General features: G+C 41.6%; 2 protein-coding genes across 12 annotated transcripts in view; one reads left to right on the top strand and one right to left on the bottom strand.

Annotated features, from left to right (window-relative positions):
* Nucleotides 1-10,625, top strand: part of VPS13B (vacuolar protein sorting 13 homolog B) — a 491,427-nt gene extending 480,802 nt beyond the window's left edge. For 8 of the 10 annotated variants that reach the window (XM_074815038.1, XM_074815049.1, XM_074815112.1 and 5 more), the window contains 2 exons: nt 358-607; nt 6,426-8,511. In XM_074815038.1, coding sequence (XP_074671139.1) covers nt 358-607; nt 6,426-6,671 — 496 coding nt within the window. In that variant the 3' untranslated portion in view covers nt 6,672-8,511. Of the gene's footprint in view, nt 1-357; nt 608-6,425; nt 8,512-10,370 lie in introns of those variants that run through there. The other 2 variants (XM_074815029.1, XM_074815066.1) reach the window with 2 other exon arrangements.
* A 776-nt stretch (nt 10,626-11,401) lies between these two features.
* On the bottom strand, nt 11,402-17,365 carry COX6C (cytochrome c oxidase subunit 6C). 2 transcript variants are annotated; one of them, XM_074815209.1, is made up of 4 exons: nt 17,211-17,365; nt 16,063-16,189; nt 14,294-14,432; nt 11,402-11,526 (listed from the first exon to the last, which is right to left on the bottom strand). In XM_074815209.1, the coding sequence occupies exons 2-3, from the start codon at nt 16,174-16,176 to the stop codon at nt 14,313-14,315; spliced, it is 234 nt and encodes a 77-aa protein (XP_074671310.1). In that variant the 5' UTR covers nt 16,177-16,189; nt 17,211-17,365; the 3' UTR covers nt 11,402-11,526; nt 14,294-14,312. The 2 variants fall into 2 exon arrangements, with proteins under 2 accessions (XP_074671310.1, XP_074671318.1); XM_074815217.1 differs by lacking the exon at nt 17,211-17,365 and adding an exon at nt 16,930-17,073.
* Nucleotides 17,366-17,931: the final 566 nt, after the last annotated feature.

The raw sequence follows: 17,931 nt of genomic DNA, 5'->3' as shown, positions 1-17,931 counted from the left end.
GTTAGTGAAGATAGCTTTATTTTCTGCACTGAATTTGTAAGCCACTTCTCAGGGTAATTTTTCTATTAGGATGGGAAATAAGCTGATCTAGCATGGTTATTAGGCCAATTTTGCAGTGAATGATTTAGGAGTTTTGATAAGTAACAGTTTCACATTTGTTCTCTAAATCTTAAGTCTTACATCTTTCAGTAATGGAGATTTGGAATATATTCCCTGGCTTATTTTATATTTGTAGGTGATAGCTAGAGGCTTGATTAAAAACATTAGTGTTCAAAAGAAGTCCCAGAGGACCCCAATGCATAACACAGACTACTACTTTTTTTTTCTTCTTTTTGTTTTTCCTCCTTGATAATGTAGGAAAATGCTGCAATCTCTAGGAAGGCCGGAGGTCCATATGGCCTTAGACGTCATGATTGTGAGTGGATCAGGCCAGCAGCATGAAGGCTGCTTGCTGCTCACCTCAGAGGTGCTCTTTGTGGTCAGCATCAGTGAAGACACACAGCAGCAGGCATTCCCTGTGACTGAAATCGATTGCCTGGAAGATGATCAGCAAAAAGACCTGCTGAAGGTGCAGCTAAAACAGCAGAGAGTGCCCTGTGATTTGGAGGTAAGGGCTTGAGTATGATTTTCATTCAACGATAAAGTTACACTGATGGTGATGCTTTTGGCAAACTCATCGTTGGGTCGGGAGGCCAGAGGTCTAAGTGCAAAACCAGGAGGCCTGCTGTTTTCACACACCTCATAGTTGACTGTGTTGCCCTTTGGGTGAAAGGGACAAACCTCCTCCCTTCTGTGCTCTTATTGATCATGACATTTCCTATCTGGGCCAGCAATTTTCTGAGGGAAAAAGCAGAAGTCGTCTGGGTTCTTGGTAAGCACCACCTCTTTTCTGAAGAGGTTCTCATGACTACATGTGCATGAGGTCTTGTTTGGCAAGCCAGCGTTGCGGCCTCTGCCTACAAAGTCACAGCGAGAACAGTTCCTTTTATTCTTCTTTGAATTCTGTTTTAACGGTTCAGTGGTGCCGATGCATGCTCCTTTCAGCATGTTTCTTATCTTGCCACTTCTAATGCAGTGGTCTTGCTTGGCTGCTAGCTGTATTTCCTTAGATCTTCCTTCTTCTGCAAACGCTAACTTTAAAATGGGTCAGTTCTTTTGCTGAGATTGGATGCACCAAGTGTTTGCCCATAAGAGCATAAATCCTTCATCCTCATATTGAAAGATCTCTAAGCCATTTGAATATTGAGGTTTTGGATGAATTATCTTCTTTTAATGGTAGAAGAATGTTATATTTTTACACTTTCGGGAAACAATGTTTATTGTATTAAATTCTCAAGTGGAATCATATGAGAGACCATTTCAAAAACAAATATTCATGTCCCAGTTGTTTTTATAAAAGTGTGTCAGGTAGTTCATAGGCTGCTATACCAGAAATTTCTGTTTCAAATACAAGAAAAGAACATGTAAAACCCCATGAAGTATGAGGTATGCCAAAAAGGGGAGGCTTCAGCACCTTCAGTAAAATCCTAACTTTGCTGAAGTCACTGAAGAGTTTTTCCATTGATTCCAGCACAGCAAGGACTCCATCTGTGTCATGATGGCGCTTGCATTTTTTTGTGAAAGCTTTTTTTAGTGTTGAATTCTCTATTTACACTTATTGTCTTTCCACTAACCTCAGTCTCACAGAGTGCTGTTGACTGAAGTTGCCTTCTCTCACCACAAAGCTACATGAGGCATTATTTAAATTTTGATGCAAGTGGGCAAAGATCAGTTTTTTTATCCCTGAATGCTGGTTGCTGGAGGCACACATCAGACTGAATCCAGACTATCCTGCTCACTCCAGAGCTACTGTCCTGGAGGGAAGAGGAAGACAGTTTGTGTTCCTTCAGGCATCTGATGCGCACTCACCCCATCCTAACCCTGACTTTAGGACCAGCCCAGATCTTTTTTTATCAGGCTGTAGTGTGATGGATCTTGTCTTTCTTTCTGGTTATCCAAGGGGTGAGGAGCAGACTGCTGCTCTGGGGGAGGGGCTGCTTGCCCAAGGGTTGCGGCAAGAGGGTGATGAGGCAGAGGGGCTGAGTGGCTGGGAGAATGGAAGGTAAGGGACAGGGAGCCTAAGTCCAGTCCCCACAGTTGCTGCAGCTGGGAATATGTAGGACTTCTGGGCAAGCACCTCCTGTATATGCAGAGAGCAACCCTACATGGCATGTGCAGAATCCCGTGTTTCCACATACATGTGCTAGTACATGCAGTGAATGTGACCTGCTTTGGACGTACTGGACCAAATATATGTTTTTTTCTGAAGTTCTGGATAGAAATACGGGAGTCCTCTTCCAGTGGCATAGCAATGCCAAGAGCTGTGAGCCTTGAGCCACCCAGCCTCAGTACATAATCTCTTTTGCTGGCACAGGCTCTTCAGAATGCAGTGAAAATGTATGGTATGATAAAAGCAGTGAAGAGTGCCTGTGACCCAGGTGGAGCAAAGTCAGGGATGGCAAGACAGCAAAAGCTGAGTGATGCTGTACAAAACAGACCTGGCAAAATATTCCTTCAGAATGCAGACACTGATGCTGAAATTTGTATGAAAATTTAAAGAAATGTGCTCTAGGGAGGAGCAGTTGAAAGTAAGACAGACAAGAATAAGAAAGTCTACATTTTTTTATGCTGAGACAGCTACACAATAAAAGATTCCAAAAGCTTCATAAAGTTTAATTAACTACCTAGATTTAAGTAATATTCTTTCATAATTAATGTTTATTCTTTTTGCCTTAGTAGATTGAGAAATTTCATACTTGGTAACCATTTCCTTTCTGCCACTGAGCATGTCAGTTCAGCAGCACTTGGGGTGTTGTGTGCAGCACTGGTGCTGGTGGGAGCTGGGGCCTCCCCTTCAGGTCCCCAACAAGAGCTTTGAAAAACTCTTTGAATGTGATGAGGAAAAGGAACCTCAGGAGCAGCAAGCTGTGACTTGTAGGTGAGCAGCCTCAGAGCTGCAGACCTACATCTGAATAGACACAACTCCTAAATATTAATGGTAGGCCATCTTGTTACACTGAAGATGTCCTCAGCTGAAGTGCAGACACATCTGTACGTGATGACATTAGTAAAGATGGCCAGAATTTTTAGCTGGAAAATGCCCAGTCAGGTCAATCAAAATATTATAGTGAGTTTAGCAAAACAGAGGTACTGTTACCAAATGTAAATTATCTCTATTTTTTGGATTAATTTAGTCAAAGATCTAAAAGTAATACAACAAATTGAAGCATCTCATTTTGACGTTATAAAAATCCACTTTTTTGTCTTATAGCTCACAAAAATAATTGCCAAAAGTTTTGCTTCAGCTCTGCCCAAAACAGTTTCTTCCCTTCCCTCTCCTCAGCGTCTTGGAACTATTAGGAAACAAAACATGAGTTATTCTGCAGCTGTAATCACCAGAGATGTTATAGAGCATATTTTTGACTCCTTCAGCAATAGGTTTGCCTGATGGCTTGTTCACCTCCACAATATATAACTTAATCCATCTGGCTAGGAGTAGCCTGAATGGATTCTTGAAAACTGACACTGACAACATTGTTACTGAAAGGGAAGCATTAATTGTACTTGGCTTATCTTCCAAAGTAATTGAGACACTGCTTGCTTCCAGACAGACATCAAACTCAAAAGTCCTGCTCTTCCAGCTGCTCTTGGTATATAGCTTATAACATCAGGAAGTCAGCAAAAAATTGAAGGGCCCTGGAATTTCAGATACTCCAGAATTTCTTTGTAATGATCTGCAACAAGGTTTTCATGATAGTTCCACATGTTATCATCTCTGGAGCTGAAAACCAGTCTCTGGATTTTTCCAAGCAGTGAAAAAAAAACCTAAAGGACCAGCTCTCCTTAGTCAGTGTGCACAGAACAGCCCATCGGTGCCACATAAACCTCTGGACTGCACAACGAAGGTGCTGTAGCTACTGTAGAGTTAGAATTGATGAAGGCTTATTCTTTATAAGCTGTAATGGGAGGAATTTTAGAAAAATTCTGGAGTTTTTAACCTTCTAGCATGAAAGGATGTGATATCTTTTAAGATTCCTCTAGCAGGTGCATTAAGCAACCCTTGACTAAGTTTTGATTCATTGAATGTTCTGTCTATTAACATTACAGTTGTTCAAAGTAGTGGGCCAAGGCACTTGGTGACTATGGTGGGTCCCATTTAGGGAAAAATGTAGAGTAACAGCAATGCCAAGTTTCTGTTGTTGTCTTGACAATATAAGATAAACTGAAACCTGCTGAAGAAGCAGACGGTTGCAGATGAAGTCATCTGGAAGCAAGTAGGGTCCCAGTTACTCTGGAAGACCATCCAAGTGCAGTTAATATTTCCTCCTGAATAATTATGTCATATCTGTGGGATATAGCCTGGGGCTTAATGAAGAATGGGTTCACAAGAGTAGGTGAGTGGGATGCCAGCACCCTTTCCATCTCCTTTGATAACTTGGGTCTTTCGTCACCCTGGAGGCAGAACTATAACCCAGCTTCCCCTGGGCTTACCTCCCTAGAAGTAGAAATCAGGAAAAAATGTGGAGCCATCTACATGCAAGATTTACCCCATAACTTAAAATCTAGTGTACATAGGTGGTACTTTAGTGTATTTCTCTCCTTTCAACTGATAAAAGACTGACTCCTGAGATAATTTTTCTGTGCCACCAGACCGAAGACATGGTTCAGACACCATTCTCCACTGTTAGCCCAGAGTCTGCTGCAGCAGTCAACCTTCTGATTTTTCCCTTCCCTTTTAAGGTCATTCATGGAAAGCACACTCTCCCCTGCCCATTTCATCATTTCCACTGTTTCTAGGCATAGGCTCCAACCTTGAGCTTCTGAGCTTGTTCATGAGCCTGCTTCCTTTAGCATTTTTGTGGTGATGATTGAAAACAGGAGTGTTTCTACTTGCTGAGCAGCAAATTCATCTCCAAAGGCATAGTAAAAAAAAAAAACAGAGGGGACTGTTTTGATTTGGATGTGACATCTGTCGCTATCTATCAATCATATTAATTCTTTCTTCAAATAAGCAATGGTTTGTTTAAAATGAGCCTTGCAGTACAGAGATGTGACAAGACATTGATTGTGGATGTTAAATTGAATCCAATGGCACTGTTTGAAAATATCATCACATCTAGTGAGGCATGAGTCAAACTCCCTGAAAGACAGTCAGAAGATAGCTCTGAATCCTTAGCGTGACATCCATTTTAAACCCTACAAAAATGAAACTGGTCAGCAGTTCTCCAAGTGTAAATAAGGGAGCATCAAAGTCTAGCCCTAGGATAGTTTCTGCCTTTTTATTCATTGTCATATTTTGGAAATAACTTCTATTCTGAATGACTTTGCTAGTGATACCGCTGTAGCATCCATGATGGTATTTCTGAAATACATTTTTTGAAACCATACAACTAGCTTGATGCCTGCTTCCGTGCTTTCCCTTCTCAAGCTCATCAATAGTCATCTTCAATTTCTTCTTCAAGAAAAAGGGCACAGTAGATTGATCTTCCAAAGCCAGGTTTTCCCATGGCTTTTCTTCTAATACTTTATCTGGTTGGAGCCATATGGTAGATGCCACCTTTCTGTTGAGAGGATTTGTTTTCCTGCATTTTTTTCCACTAAAGGTAGGTTACTTGCATCCGTCTTGCTAGAGCCTTGAACCTCTACATATTCCAGCCTGCAAAAGGAGTTTCTTCAGAGGAGTTTCTTCCAACTCATGATGGTGGAAAGGGCAGGTTGCATAGACACCTTAATTTCTTTTCCAGAAACAACATGCCCAAACCATCTTTAGTAAAACCCTTTTGTTTTAAAAAATGTAATTGTGTGGGTCCTCTGACCCAGAATGGCTTTTTTGGTTACCAGAAGCAGATGGATATATCCAGTCAGAGAACATTCACCTGGAAGGTAGCTTTTAGTCTTTATTTTAAATCAAGTAAGTTAAAGATTTAACTGCCCAGATATAGCTATGGGCTGTCTTTAATTGTACGTTGTGAGACAATGTTTTTGCTAATTAGAATTGCTATCTGATAAGCACTGCCAAGAGCTACTGGCATTTTTCTAAAAGGGGTTCAGATGCTTTTCCTGTCTACAAAGAGCTGATCTGTTGTAAAGATCTACTCTTGACCAAGGTGTCCATCCCTGAAATTCTCAAAAGATACTGCTTAAATTTTCTATGGCAGGGTTAGAGCTTCTCAGAAGCATCCAGAACAGCAAAGGAGAGAAGTAATCCACCAAGCGTTAAACTAGAGGAGAACACTGTTGATTAAACCATCCATTAAACTATTGTAAGAAAGATGCCGGGGAGGAAGATTTTTAACTACAGAAAGTAATGTGGAAGTTATTGGCATTACTACTAAGTTCAGTTACCGTCAGTAACTCAGTAACTATTTTATCTTATCTGATTTCAGGCAGATGGAGCTAGAGAGAGACTATCAGAACAACAATACAACCGCCTTGTGGAGTACATCACAAAGACATCTTACCACCTCGCTCCCAGCACCTCGACAGTGCCAGCACTGCAAACTGTGGCTACTGAACACCTTCCAACTATAATGAAAACATATCAATATGTAGTTGATCCAAATTTTGCCCAAGTATTCATTAGCAAATTCACAATGGTGAAAAATAAAGCCTTGAGGAAAGGATTTAATTAATAGTTATTTGTGGTGAGTATAGTAATACCTTACTGTTTTGAAAGTAACGCTTTCTCCGCAGTAACCTACATCAGGTAGAGATGCATATAATTTTTGAGGAGGTAGGAGATGATAACAAAGTTAAGCCCAATAGCTCTTCTAATCTTGACAACATTCCTGCTCCCTAGCCAAAGTACTAGTGCTGGAAGGAAAGTGTTCTAGCAAATGAATAAAGTGAAAAGGAACAGCCTTGGACTATAGCTCAGTCAAAATCCTTTTTTTTTTGCTATAACCAAAAATCAGAGAATAAGGAAAAATTGCATGCATACAGACATTTTCACCACACACACAAAATGTGTATCAATACCTACTATATCATATTTTAGGGTCTGCCAGTTCCTGTTATAAACCAGGTTTATAACTCAGCTGTAAAAACTTGCTCAAGGCTGAGCCTCTCCCCCCACACACGCACTCCCCCCAACATGTACGTCCTGAGGCAAAACATTTTCCCCCACTAAATCTGAAAAACCCAGTGTGGCTGTTTTAAGTTACTAGTGACAGCTGGGTTTTAGCACCACTTTAACCTTAAAATAGCTTCCTTTATTTGACTGAAGTTTTGCAGGACATTAGTCCTTAATGTAAACTAGTGCCTTTGTGTGGTTTGGAGAACAAAACATGAACTAAAACATGAATTTATTTTTAAAACTGTCTGTATACAGAAACTTTATTTTATCCACCATCAAATTTTCAGGACTTTCAATGTATATATGACATTGTGCATTGTCTGGTCATTTGCTGGAAGCCAGTAACATGCAGTTCAAAAATTTAAGAAACGGAGCTTAGTCTCCTTAAAGTCTACCAAAAATGTGTAAGCTCAGTGCAACATAGATGTGCAGGTGCTAAGTATAGCCTTGTTGGGTTTCGCTTACTTCTGATCTGTCACCACTACATAGTATGTGCTCACTTAAGACCTAATTCATTTTATCCATATCATCTTTGAACAGATAAAACCAAGGATATTTAGAAACATGACATTTCAAATAAGTTTGTGCTAAGCAAAGTGAGATTATTTTTTTCGAAGTTGATCGAACAGTACAGACCTACAGGTGCCAATTGCATTAATAGTTAATGATGCCATCATGATACACTTACAAATACGATGTTAAACACATCAAGACAAATGAGCTTTCTAAATGTCTTATTTTTCAGATGTTTTACAGTTTGTAGTAGACAAGAAATCACTGTCTCTGGGCACAGTTAGATTACTTTATAAACCAAATCTGGCTATGTCAGTTTTATTTCAAAAAACAAAAGCTTACTTGGTTTTCAACTATGTGTATTACTTTTCTCCCCTTTTCTATGTACTTACGGACATGAATTTTGTCTGGGGATTCCTGAACATGGCTGGAATTGGAAACAAAAACTGGAATAAAATCTGATCATCATTTGGAGGAGATACATATGCTTTATAGTTAGTAACTTCTATGCATACTTGATATGACCAAATGCACAGTAATTAAGAATGTAGTAACTCCAATGTTTTTCTCGTGAGTTCCGTTTTGTTAAAGGAGTATTTCTAAAAGCCATGTCTCTTGTGTACTGAAAATACAGAAGCCTGGGATCTGTATTGTCTTTTTCGGACTGTGAAATAAGCCCATCCATTATCAACATTTCATACAGTGATTTAATAACTTAGTCATTGTTTAAATAACACTATATAAAAATGTTTATGTATATACACACACATGCTTCATTCCTGAATATTTTATGGAAATAGTTTAATATTTCTAATTTTGCATATTGGTGGATAAATTGTAATATAATGAGATTGTTTAAAGATAATAAAGCTATTCCTATAATACTTGGGTTTGTGAGCTATCTGGTCAGTCAGTTACAAGGGAATGAACAGGTCCCTGTGTGGAACAATGACAAGACAGACATACGGGCTTCATGGAGACCCCGTTAGACTCCAGTTGGTCACTGGACTTCATCGTGTACCAGAAAATGCAATAGACCGTGACAATACTTTGGCAGTAAACACTGATGATTAGCTTGCCAAAAAAGCACATGCTGAAAAGTTTTCCGCTTTTGTGACTAGCTGAATCAAAACAGCACTGTGGTCACCATTTGAGTTAGACTAATCCATTTGATATTTTTGTAGTACACAAACCAGCCAAGAGGATGCAAACACACCTGTAAAAAATGAGGGAAGGCAGCATTAATTTCTAAAAGTTTGTAGATTGCCGCCATTGTTTAAGATACATTTGTGTTTTTCCTGAATTATATTCTCCTGGAATAAACACTTTCTTAAATTACAGTCGTCTTCAGTGAATTAAGCTAGCATCTTTACTGCATTAGGCAGGTTCTTTCTCCCCCTTCTGACCACATGTATGGAAACATGTGTGGAGACAGCATATAAATCAGCCTCTCCTACATATGAGCTGTGTGAACTATGAAAACAAAGTTGTCCAAAGAGCAGCTGCCTGTACTTAGCTGCTAAAGCACTCCAATGTGTACTCTTAAAACATGCCTACTCTCATAATGCTCTTTAGACCTGGAGAGCTCACAACTTCAAATCTATCTTTTTAGTTTGCTTCCAGAACAATCAATCATTCCTCAAACACTCAAGAATAAAGTAAGCCAGCCAAAAATTTGAAGGCATGGTCAGGCTTCTACATGGCAAGACCTCTTCCAAAGTAGTTTAGGTCAAACAGTTCCTTTTTACATATTATTTAATACATAAATATAGCAAAAACCTTTACAGTTGGGATGGTCTCAGAGCAGACAAGCATGTTTTTCAGCTCTGCATCTCCTAGAAACAGCATGCCAGACCCCATAATGGGCAGCTGATTAGGGTCTAACTCAGGTCTGTCTTGTACTGCGCTAAATCCCAGTCCCAACTGTTTGTAAGCTAGGATTAGCTGAACTCTGCTGGCAAAGGCAAAAAGCAAAACAAACACACACAAACAAACAAAGGAAAATTGATGGGTTGGCACTGATTTCAGGAAAGGTTAGCCCTTCTGCCTACTCCTGTGTTAGGCACCCAGCCTTGCCCTTTCTTCCCACTCCAATAAAACCAAGCTACAGCTTGGTTGCCTGCTGAAAGGCAGTGCTTGCTGTGCATCCACTGCAAAACCATATTATATGGAGAACAATTACAACCTGCAGCCTCTAAAAGCACAGACATAGAAGTCAACGCTCCTTTCACTGTTGTGGTTGAATACATTTAGCCAGAGATACCTCTGAGCTCTGCTGCATGGTCAAAAAGCTCTCTTCAGTCCCAGGACACATTTCTTTACATCAGCACATGCTAGTAACTGAAGGAACACACTACAACAATAACTGCTGTTGGTTATTACAGTTTAGAAGAAACTTAGAATTTAAAAGTAAATTAACTCATAGCAACTGGGACAAATATTGGGGCTAGAGCTGCAAGGTCAGGCAGGTCTATTAGCCTGCGCACCTGGCAGTACCAAGTTTCTTTGCCTCTGAAGCTGTCAGTATGACTAAAGACCCCTGGCTATTTAAACCTGCAGACATGCCTGAGAGAATGTTAGTCAGTACTTAATGGCACACAATGTTTATACTGTACATTGGGAAGATAAATGGGTATCATTTGCTATTGTTAAGCTTTGGTTTACATTTATAGGAGCAGGGGTATTTTGATTACTAGATGGTTTCCCCTGCACCACTAATGTCAAATTCTTTCTCTGTTTAAAGGAAGCACTGCCTGCTTGGAAAGTTTAAAGAAAACTCCATGTTGCTCTGTAAGTGTTCTGGATCAACTACATTACTTAGGCACATTCATTGGTCCAAACGTTGCTCACAGATACCTATTTAGTGTTAAGTAGCCTCAATTTAAAATCATGACTTACTCTAAATAGGATTTGAACTGAAGACTTTCAAATACAACACAGATGGCTTGTCATGCTTCTTCACACAAAGCCATCCCTCCTGTCACACAATCAGCTTTGACTCCTCACCTACTACCCACATTCGGCAACCAAGAGCTACAGTCCTAGTACCACCTTCAGCCTCAGCACCGGGCACTGCCCAAAGCATGCTCCACATGACGGGCAGTGTGGCAGAAGACAGATAGAGCATCAGGTCTTTGACTACACAGAATGTAGCAAAGATCAAAACTATGCTTAGCTGACTGCTTCCAGATATTAAAAAGGTGATACATGTCTAGAAGCAGCACGCAAAGATTTTCATTACCGCAATATCCTAAAATAAGTATTCCTTATTTTGGCTGCTTTTACCCTCTTTCCCCTTGTACATCAAATACATGTGAACATACCCGCAGTTTAGAGTCATTTTCCAATTAGTCTTGATGTAACAGTTTGCTGCTGTAAGGAAAGCAATACAGTAATGGCAGAAGAAAGAGACTGAAAGGTTGGCTAGTGTATTTCCAGAATTTCTCTCCAAATTCTTTCACCTCAAGGTTAGTTCACCTTCTGAAGCCAGAGGTAACACAGACCCTTCCAGAAATCCAGCCTCTCCCTTCCTGTAACAACCGTCCTCTTGCATATTCCCACCAGCCCCTGGGACAACCTAGCTGTAACTGCTTGGGGATACACTTTGTTATCAAATGTGGAATTTGGCCAAAATAGAGATGCAAATAATTCCTGGGGGGGAGGGGGGGGGAAACAACCTAGACTTAGTCATCTTGAGCAATTTATGAAGACTTTCCACCACTCTTCCCAGCATCTGAGCATTTAAGCATTTCAACATTAATGAAGACAACTAAGCACCACGGACATATGTATTTTATTTATTGAGTTACATTAGAGCATGCCATGCACTGAAGTGCACTACACTTTACAATTCAGTGAACAAAGGTTCGGTCATCAAGTCTCCTTAGACTGAAGGGGATCTGCAAGATAAAAAAAAAATATTGTTATGTTGGACAAACTTCATGCTCTAAGTAAACATATTAGTATGTATGAATGCAAAGCAATAGAGAGAAATGTTTATGTGGTGGTTTAGTCTAGAGGAATTCCCCCTGTTATTTCCTGATGGTTTAAGATTCACACACCCTTCATGTGGCAAACAGAAGTGAAACATGGAACAAATAAAGAGCTGGAACAATCCTGCACAGCACGTCAGATTCACTATACACGCTGCACTGATAACTGAATCAATCTTGCTAAGGGCCTGAAAGAGAAAGGAATGCAGCTTTCAGATAGGAACCAGAGAGGAAACAAGTGGTGTAGGCAACCTACCAAGGAAGGAAGAAAACCAAATTCAAATTGCTTCTCTCCATCATACTGAACACAATCTGAGACCAGCTGTGCTCCATGACAAGAGTCATGCAAGTGGTTAGCACCGATCTCTTAGCTTGCCCCTTTACTCTATTCCTGAGCACACTGTAGAGGCAGGATACTCCTCAAATTCATACTAGCACTTAGTTTCCGTAATCAGTATCACCACACCAAGTCCATGCCAAGTAGACGAAACTGTCAACTCACACTTGGGTATCAAGCTGCCTTTGTGTCCCGCAGGAACAAACGTGGGGCAGAGTGCCAAGCTAACACCTTAACTCACAAATTCTCCTCCCTGCCTACCCTACCCTTTCCTCAATTTTGGGGCTAAGTACTGATTCCAGAGTGAGTATTCAGTGAGGTTAAACCACTGTATTTACTGCCACATAAGAACACATTCCAATAAAATGGGAGATGTAAAGCATGCATGACCACTGTACCCTTTAGGTAACTATACCAAAAATAGCATCAAGCTCAACCCCCATCCCACTTCCATAGCTGAGAATGCTGCTACTGAAGAAAATGAAAATGTCTTCCATCTGTTCTGTGTACTTGTCCTTTTCTCAGTCTTTCCAGATCATTTGAAACACCAGCATTGTTTTCCCCTTCCACTTACATATTCATGTGCAGGCACAAAAAAACCCCACACCCTCTTTCTACTACAAAAGAGGGAAAAATATCAGTTCTTACACAAGTAGAACCAAGGAATAAGAAGCATCAGCAATTCAAACAAAATCACATATAAAGATTTGTCTTTCATATTTGCTTTTGAGCTGGTGTAATTAAGGAAGGGGAGAAACGTTCAGGAAACATTTAATTTTAACAGGTGCATACAATGTGCAACTTTTTTTTTTAAGCTGCAAATGGGAACATAAGCTAACTGAGAGTGGAGCTCTATTTGCACTGAAAAAAATCCTGCTCATGATTCCAATTAAATATTCAACATGCGTCCTTGTTGACAGTGTTTGTTTCAAACGATTTTACCACCAGATGGCCTTTCAGAATACTCTGATGAAGGCCACCTGACTAAAGAATGCAATTCCAGTGTCTAAGAAAGTTTAAAAGTGCCTATATACTAACAGTAGGACCGAACCAGAGGCAGAATTACCAAAATTAAAACCACGTAAATTTATCATTTCATTATTTATCTTTGTTGCAGTAATAGCTACAGAACAGAAGTTTTGCCCTCTCACCAAAAAAAAAAAAACCACAACACCAAAGGGACTGCCATGTTTTTTTCTTTTTAAATTTGTTAGAAGAGCTGGAGCTCTGCTTTTTTTATGTAACTGTGTTACGCAGAAACCAGATAGTTGTAGATTGTCCCACAACAGAATTTAGTATTAATAGTGTTAAGTACAAATCTTTTATTCAATCTTGCTGCTTTAAGCAAACAGGCTGAGAAAATCCAGCTGGCCAGAATAATTAGAGCCACAGATTATCACATAATGATCACAATATGAAAACATTCCAAAAGAATGAAAAAGCTATCATTCTAGATTAGTTTGAAGTCATTTTAAGAGAAGCAGAGAACTCAATGTAAGAAATTTGGATCAAGAAAGGGGGAGGAATTCTTTATTGAGTTGTCACTTCATGAGCTTGTGCAGTTTAGTGACTGTGCTTACTAATAACTACAAGGTTGAAATCAAGACTTTTTTTTCCTGGTGTTATGACAAGTAAGGGAGAGCAAAGTTTGGTAGTCTTCAAACAAAAGGCAGTGTTAAATGCTAGGAAAACAGTATCATGAACAAAATTCTATTCGAGCTTAATTCAGTATGGCAAAAATCTGAACATTAGTACACAGAGCTGTATGCCATTGCAATTTATATATATATATGTGTGTATGTATGTATTTAAATATATTTTCCCTCACAACTAGTTATCTAGCTGTCCCCCTTTCTTACATTAAGATGCATGCTATGACAGAGAAACAGCCTCTCCCTCTTCTTGTTCACTGTACCACCACAAGTAGGTAAGTAGTAGATATAGAAACCCGAAGCTAAGCAGTTCAAGATGTGACAGCATCAAACATAACAATATCAGGCAAGTCTTACAGATTAATACAAGATCTCTGTCTCCTCTTCATGGCTGCGTGAGGAAGGAAAGGCCTGGCACTCTGTGCAAGTCTCTATATCACACAAGTTAAACAAATTACCCAAAAGATATTCAAAGAGCTTTCTATTCTGCCCTTATGTCCTGCTCCCCAGTTCTCTATTCAATCACATTTTTATTACCCAGAGGTCTCTCAAGTACAATTTGTAACCTTTTTCTTTGGGAGCACCTTTTTATTTGATCAAAAAAGGAAAAACCTCCAAATAGAAGCACAATGTTTCACTGAAACAATCTAACTTGCTCCCGTTCAAATGGAGAGTAGCTTCTTACCTGTAAATGCAGGTCACCATTATTTGGGTGGTGCAGACTCTAACACACCAGCTGCTCTCATGGCTTCAAAGTCCTTCATGGGATCATAGTTTTTATAGAACTCTGCATAAGCTCGTTTTCTGGGATCAGCAACACCAAACTGGAAAGTAACACACAGCAAATTAAAGTTTGCAAAGCTTTACAAACAGAATTTTTTTTTTTTCTATTAGTGCTATGACTTGTATCAGTGGATATCAGTCTAAAAAGCTGTTAGCTCAAATTAGTAAAATATTGCTTTGTTCCTGTTGAAATCCACAGTTCAGGCTACCTGACCACTGGTCAGGAAAACAAACGTCTGAAGTGAAACCTGAAAGTCTGTTACAAGACATCACATTACGCTTTTAAGATCCAGAAACACTCCACCTATATTGACACTCAAAGGTTCAATGCTCTCCTGCTAATTGTTTTATATGTAAAACATGCCATTACGGCAAGTTTTGTGCCTGGGGGCAGCTGAAAAACTGTAACTCCAGATAAAATGGCACCCTAAAACAATGTGTCACATTTGAGCTATGCTGTAGGTCAACTACAGAAGTCTGGTAAAATGTAACAAGACTGTCAAGCCACTCTTAGAGCTCACCAATATAAAAAGACACAATCCTGACTCCCTGTGGATACTCATTCACCTGAAGCACAGGGATATGCTCAAAAAGCCCCAAAAATGGGGGAAGTACCAAGGTGGGTTTGTCCAACAGTATCTAACACGTAATGAAGTAAATCACTACTGAGATCCATGTTACTTGTTCTAAATACAGTCTGCTGCCTTACTAGTGTATTAATGTGGGAGTGCCAAATAAAGTATAAAACTACAGACTATTAAAAAATAAGTCTGACCACAAACAAGCTTGCCTATGTCTTAACAGATGTGTTAAGTAGAGGATGAGCTTTAACTGTGCAAGCGTATTGCTTCTGATAGACATTTGTTGATCAAGTAGTTTGTCAACTGTGATATCCTTGTGACTAACAACCTGAAATTAACTTAATTTCTAGTCACTTTTATCAATAGCTTCCCAAATACCCAAATGCTGTGAACAGTATATGAATGAGTTCAATGGGAAAACCAAGGTCTAGTTCTTCCACAGTAATTCAAACTGTGTTGCTTGCTTTGTGTACGAGACCCAAGAATTATTTAGTAAAGGCACTCAAAAACAACCACCACTCTTATCTTTGCTAGAAGTCTCTTAAGGGCCACAAAAAACAAACTCCAATCTGTGTGGGTTTTGGAAATGTAATGCTCTATTTTCACATGATACTTCAAAAGAAAGGATAAAAGGACCATACTAGCCTTCCCCACAGTGATATCTTCAGTGTGAAGAATGGTTTTTCCAAATTGCTTATGAGCAAGTTTTCTGAAGTCAGTCTAGAGATAAAATAAGACTTTGACAATCTCTTGAGTCTCAGATACCATGACAGAGAGAGACACAGACTGTCTAGAGTTAATGTGCATCAGTCATGTGAATGATCAAGAGTAGTCTAGGACTAGAAAACTCAAGGTTAAGTTGTCACGAATTGTGTGATCTTGATCACACAGCTTAAAGCATCAGGTTATTCATATCATTTTTTCAAATGAAGATTAGGAAGATTTATTTATGTCCTGGAAACATGCTTACAAAAATACATTACTAAAGCTTTCTGATGAACAGCTCAACCAAATCTCAACAAAAAAATATTATGAACTCTTAAAACATTTTAATGAGTCCAGTTTATAACTGAATGACTACAGAGCTCACCTTGTATAAAGCTGCACATCCCACAGATAGTAAAAACGCCCCAAATAAGTGAAACTTCATCCGCCTGGCCAAAAGACGCCGCATTTGTGGCTTAGGCAACAGTGCAGACGACATGGTGACTGTATTTCTAACAAAAAAAAAAAAAGAGAATTGTGGAACAAGAAACTCTACTTAATTTTCTGTAACTCTACTCTAGAAAGCTCATGCTTTTTGTATGTATAATAAACATCTTCACAACATAAGCAACAGCACTCCTCTCTATTTGACTTTTCAGTGAGAATATTTAAGGGACAACATTCAAGGACAAGCTATTTAAGAATCTAAATAAATTTTTATAATCCTAACATCCAGTACTCATGGAATCAAGACTGGCCTTCGCTGCTCATACTACATCCTTCCCTCCCTGCAGGATCGACCATTTCAGGCCTGCTGTCCTGGTGTTTACATAGAAGACATTCAGAACACTGATCACATTTTATTCATTTCTAAGGAAAAGCACGACTCTTGAATTAGTTTGTGGGGTTTTTTTTAAAGTAACTGCAAACCTTATTGCATTAAACGGATTTTTTTTTCCATTCGCTAAGATTTTACCAGAAACCTACAAGGCCTGAAGCAGGCAGCTCTCTTTAAGCACAAGTTAAAGCGCTGCTGTGAGAGCAGCTCCGCGGCAGTGCTGCCCGCAGGGTGTTGCCCGCAGGGTGCTGCCCTCTGTGCAGACTCCGTCGCTCACAGAGCCACGGAGCGGGAGCGACGACCAGGCGGTGGCCCAGCTGTCCCCAAAGGCCCCGGGGTTACCCACAGCCACACACGCCCTCTCTCTCCTCATATTTAAGAGGAACCAGCACAGACAGGCCCCGCCGCCGTTACCGGAGGAAGGGGCCGCAGCGCCGTGGCCAGGCTGAGACAAGCTCCGCGCCGGTCCCCCCTCATAGAAGGCGCCCCGGCCCCTCGCCTCCCCGCAGCAGGGCGGCCACCGCCGCAGGGCCCGTCCCCGCCACCCTCAGGGACGCGCAGAGGTCACGAGCTGCCGCGAGGGGCCGCGGCCGAGCGGAGCGGAGAGCGGCGGCCGGCGGCTGCTGGGAAGGAGGTGGGGGGACGAGGAGACAGGGCGGCGGGAGGCGGAGGCGGGGGCGCGAGCGCGACCTCACCTCAGCGCGGGCCCACAAGGTCCTTCCGCCCCGCCGGCCGCGCACCCTCTGCGGCCCCACTACCCCGCATGCGCGAGAGGCGGCGGCCTGGCTACGGCGAGCGGCGCGGCTCAAACCCGGCCAGGCGCGTGCTCCCGGGGCGGGGGAGGGGAGTGCCCGGCGTCTCGCCGTGCGAAGCGGGAGCGGGGGCCAGGCTGATCGGCCTCACCGTGTCGGGCTTCGCCGTCACCGGGCAAGAGTCAAGGGAGGAAGACGTGCGGCCCAGCTGCAGGATGCCTGGGGCGACGCTGCTGTGCCGGGGGGCTCGGTGAGGGAGGGCCCTCCCCCCGCCGCAGGCCTCCTGGGCACCGAGCACCCGCGGCGGGCGCAGCGAGCACCGCGGCAGCCGCGCGGCCTGCCCGGCGCCGGGTTCTCCTCGCTGTGCGCTCAGGCTACATCTGAGTGCGGGGCAGAGCGGAGGCGGGCGCATGGAGCGCCCTCAGCGGTGCCCGCCAGGCGGAGACGGGCCAGGCCGAGCCGGGCCAGGCCGAGCGCCGCCGCAGCCCTCGCAGGGCCCTGGGCTCACTGCCCCACCGATTCCCCAGCAAATAGGCACTTTTCCAGACCTTCAGAGCAGCCATCAAACCCAAACAGCCGTAATACTAGAATACATGAAATAATAATGTTTATAGAGTTTGCCAAGAATGACTGGCCAAGGCTGGAAACAAATTAAGCGAGTTGT

The sequence above is a fragment of the Strix aluco genome, chromosome 1, assembly GCF_031877795.1.
Source record: "Strix aluco isolate bStrAlu1 chromosome 1, bStrAlu1.hap1, whole genome shotgun sequence".
In the NCBI taxonomy this organism is placed as follows: Eukaryota; Metazoa; Chordata; class Aves; order Strigiformes; family Strigidae; genus Strix; species Strix aluco.
The sequence above is the reverse complement of the archived record's forward strand: the minus strand, read 5'-3'. Positions and strand labels throughout refer to the sequence as shown.

Coding starts and splice junctions, on each gene's coding strand:
- COX6C (XM_074815209.1), bottom strand. CDS start 16,176: ATGTCGTCTGCACTGTTGCCTAAGCCACAAATGCGGCGTCTTTTGGCC. Junction 14,433..16,062: donor GATGTGCAGCTTTATACAAG/GTGAGCTCTGTA, acceptor GTTACTTTCCAG/TTTGGTGTTGCTGATCCCAG.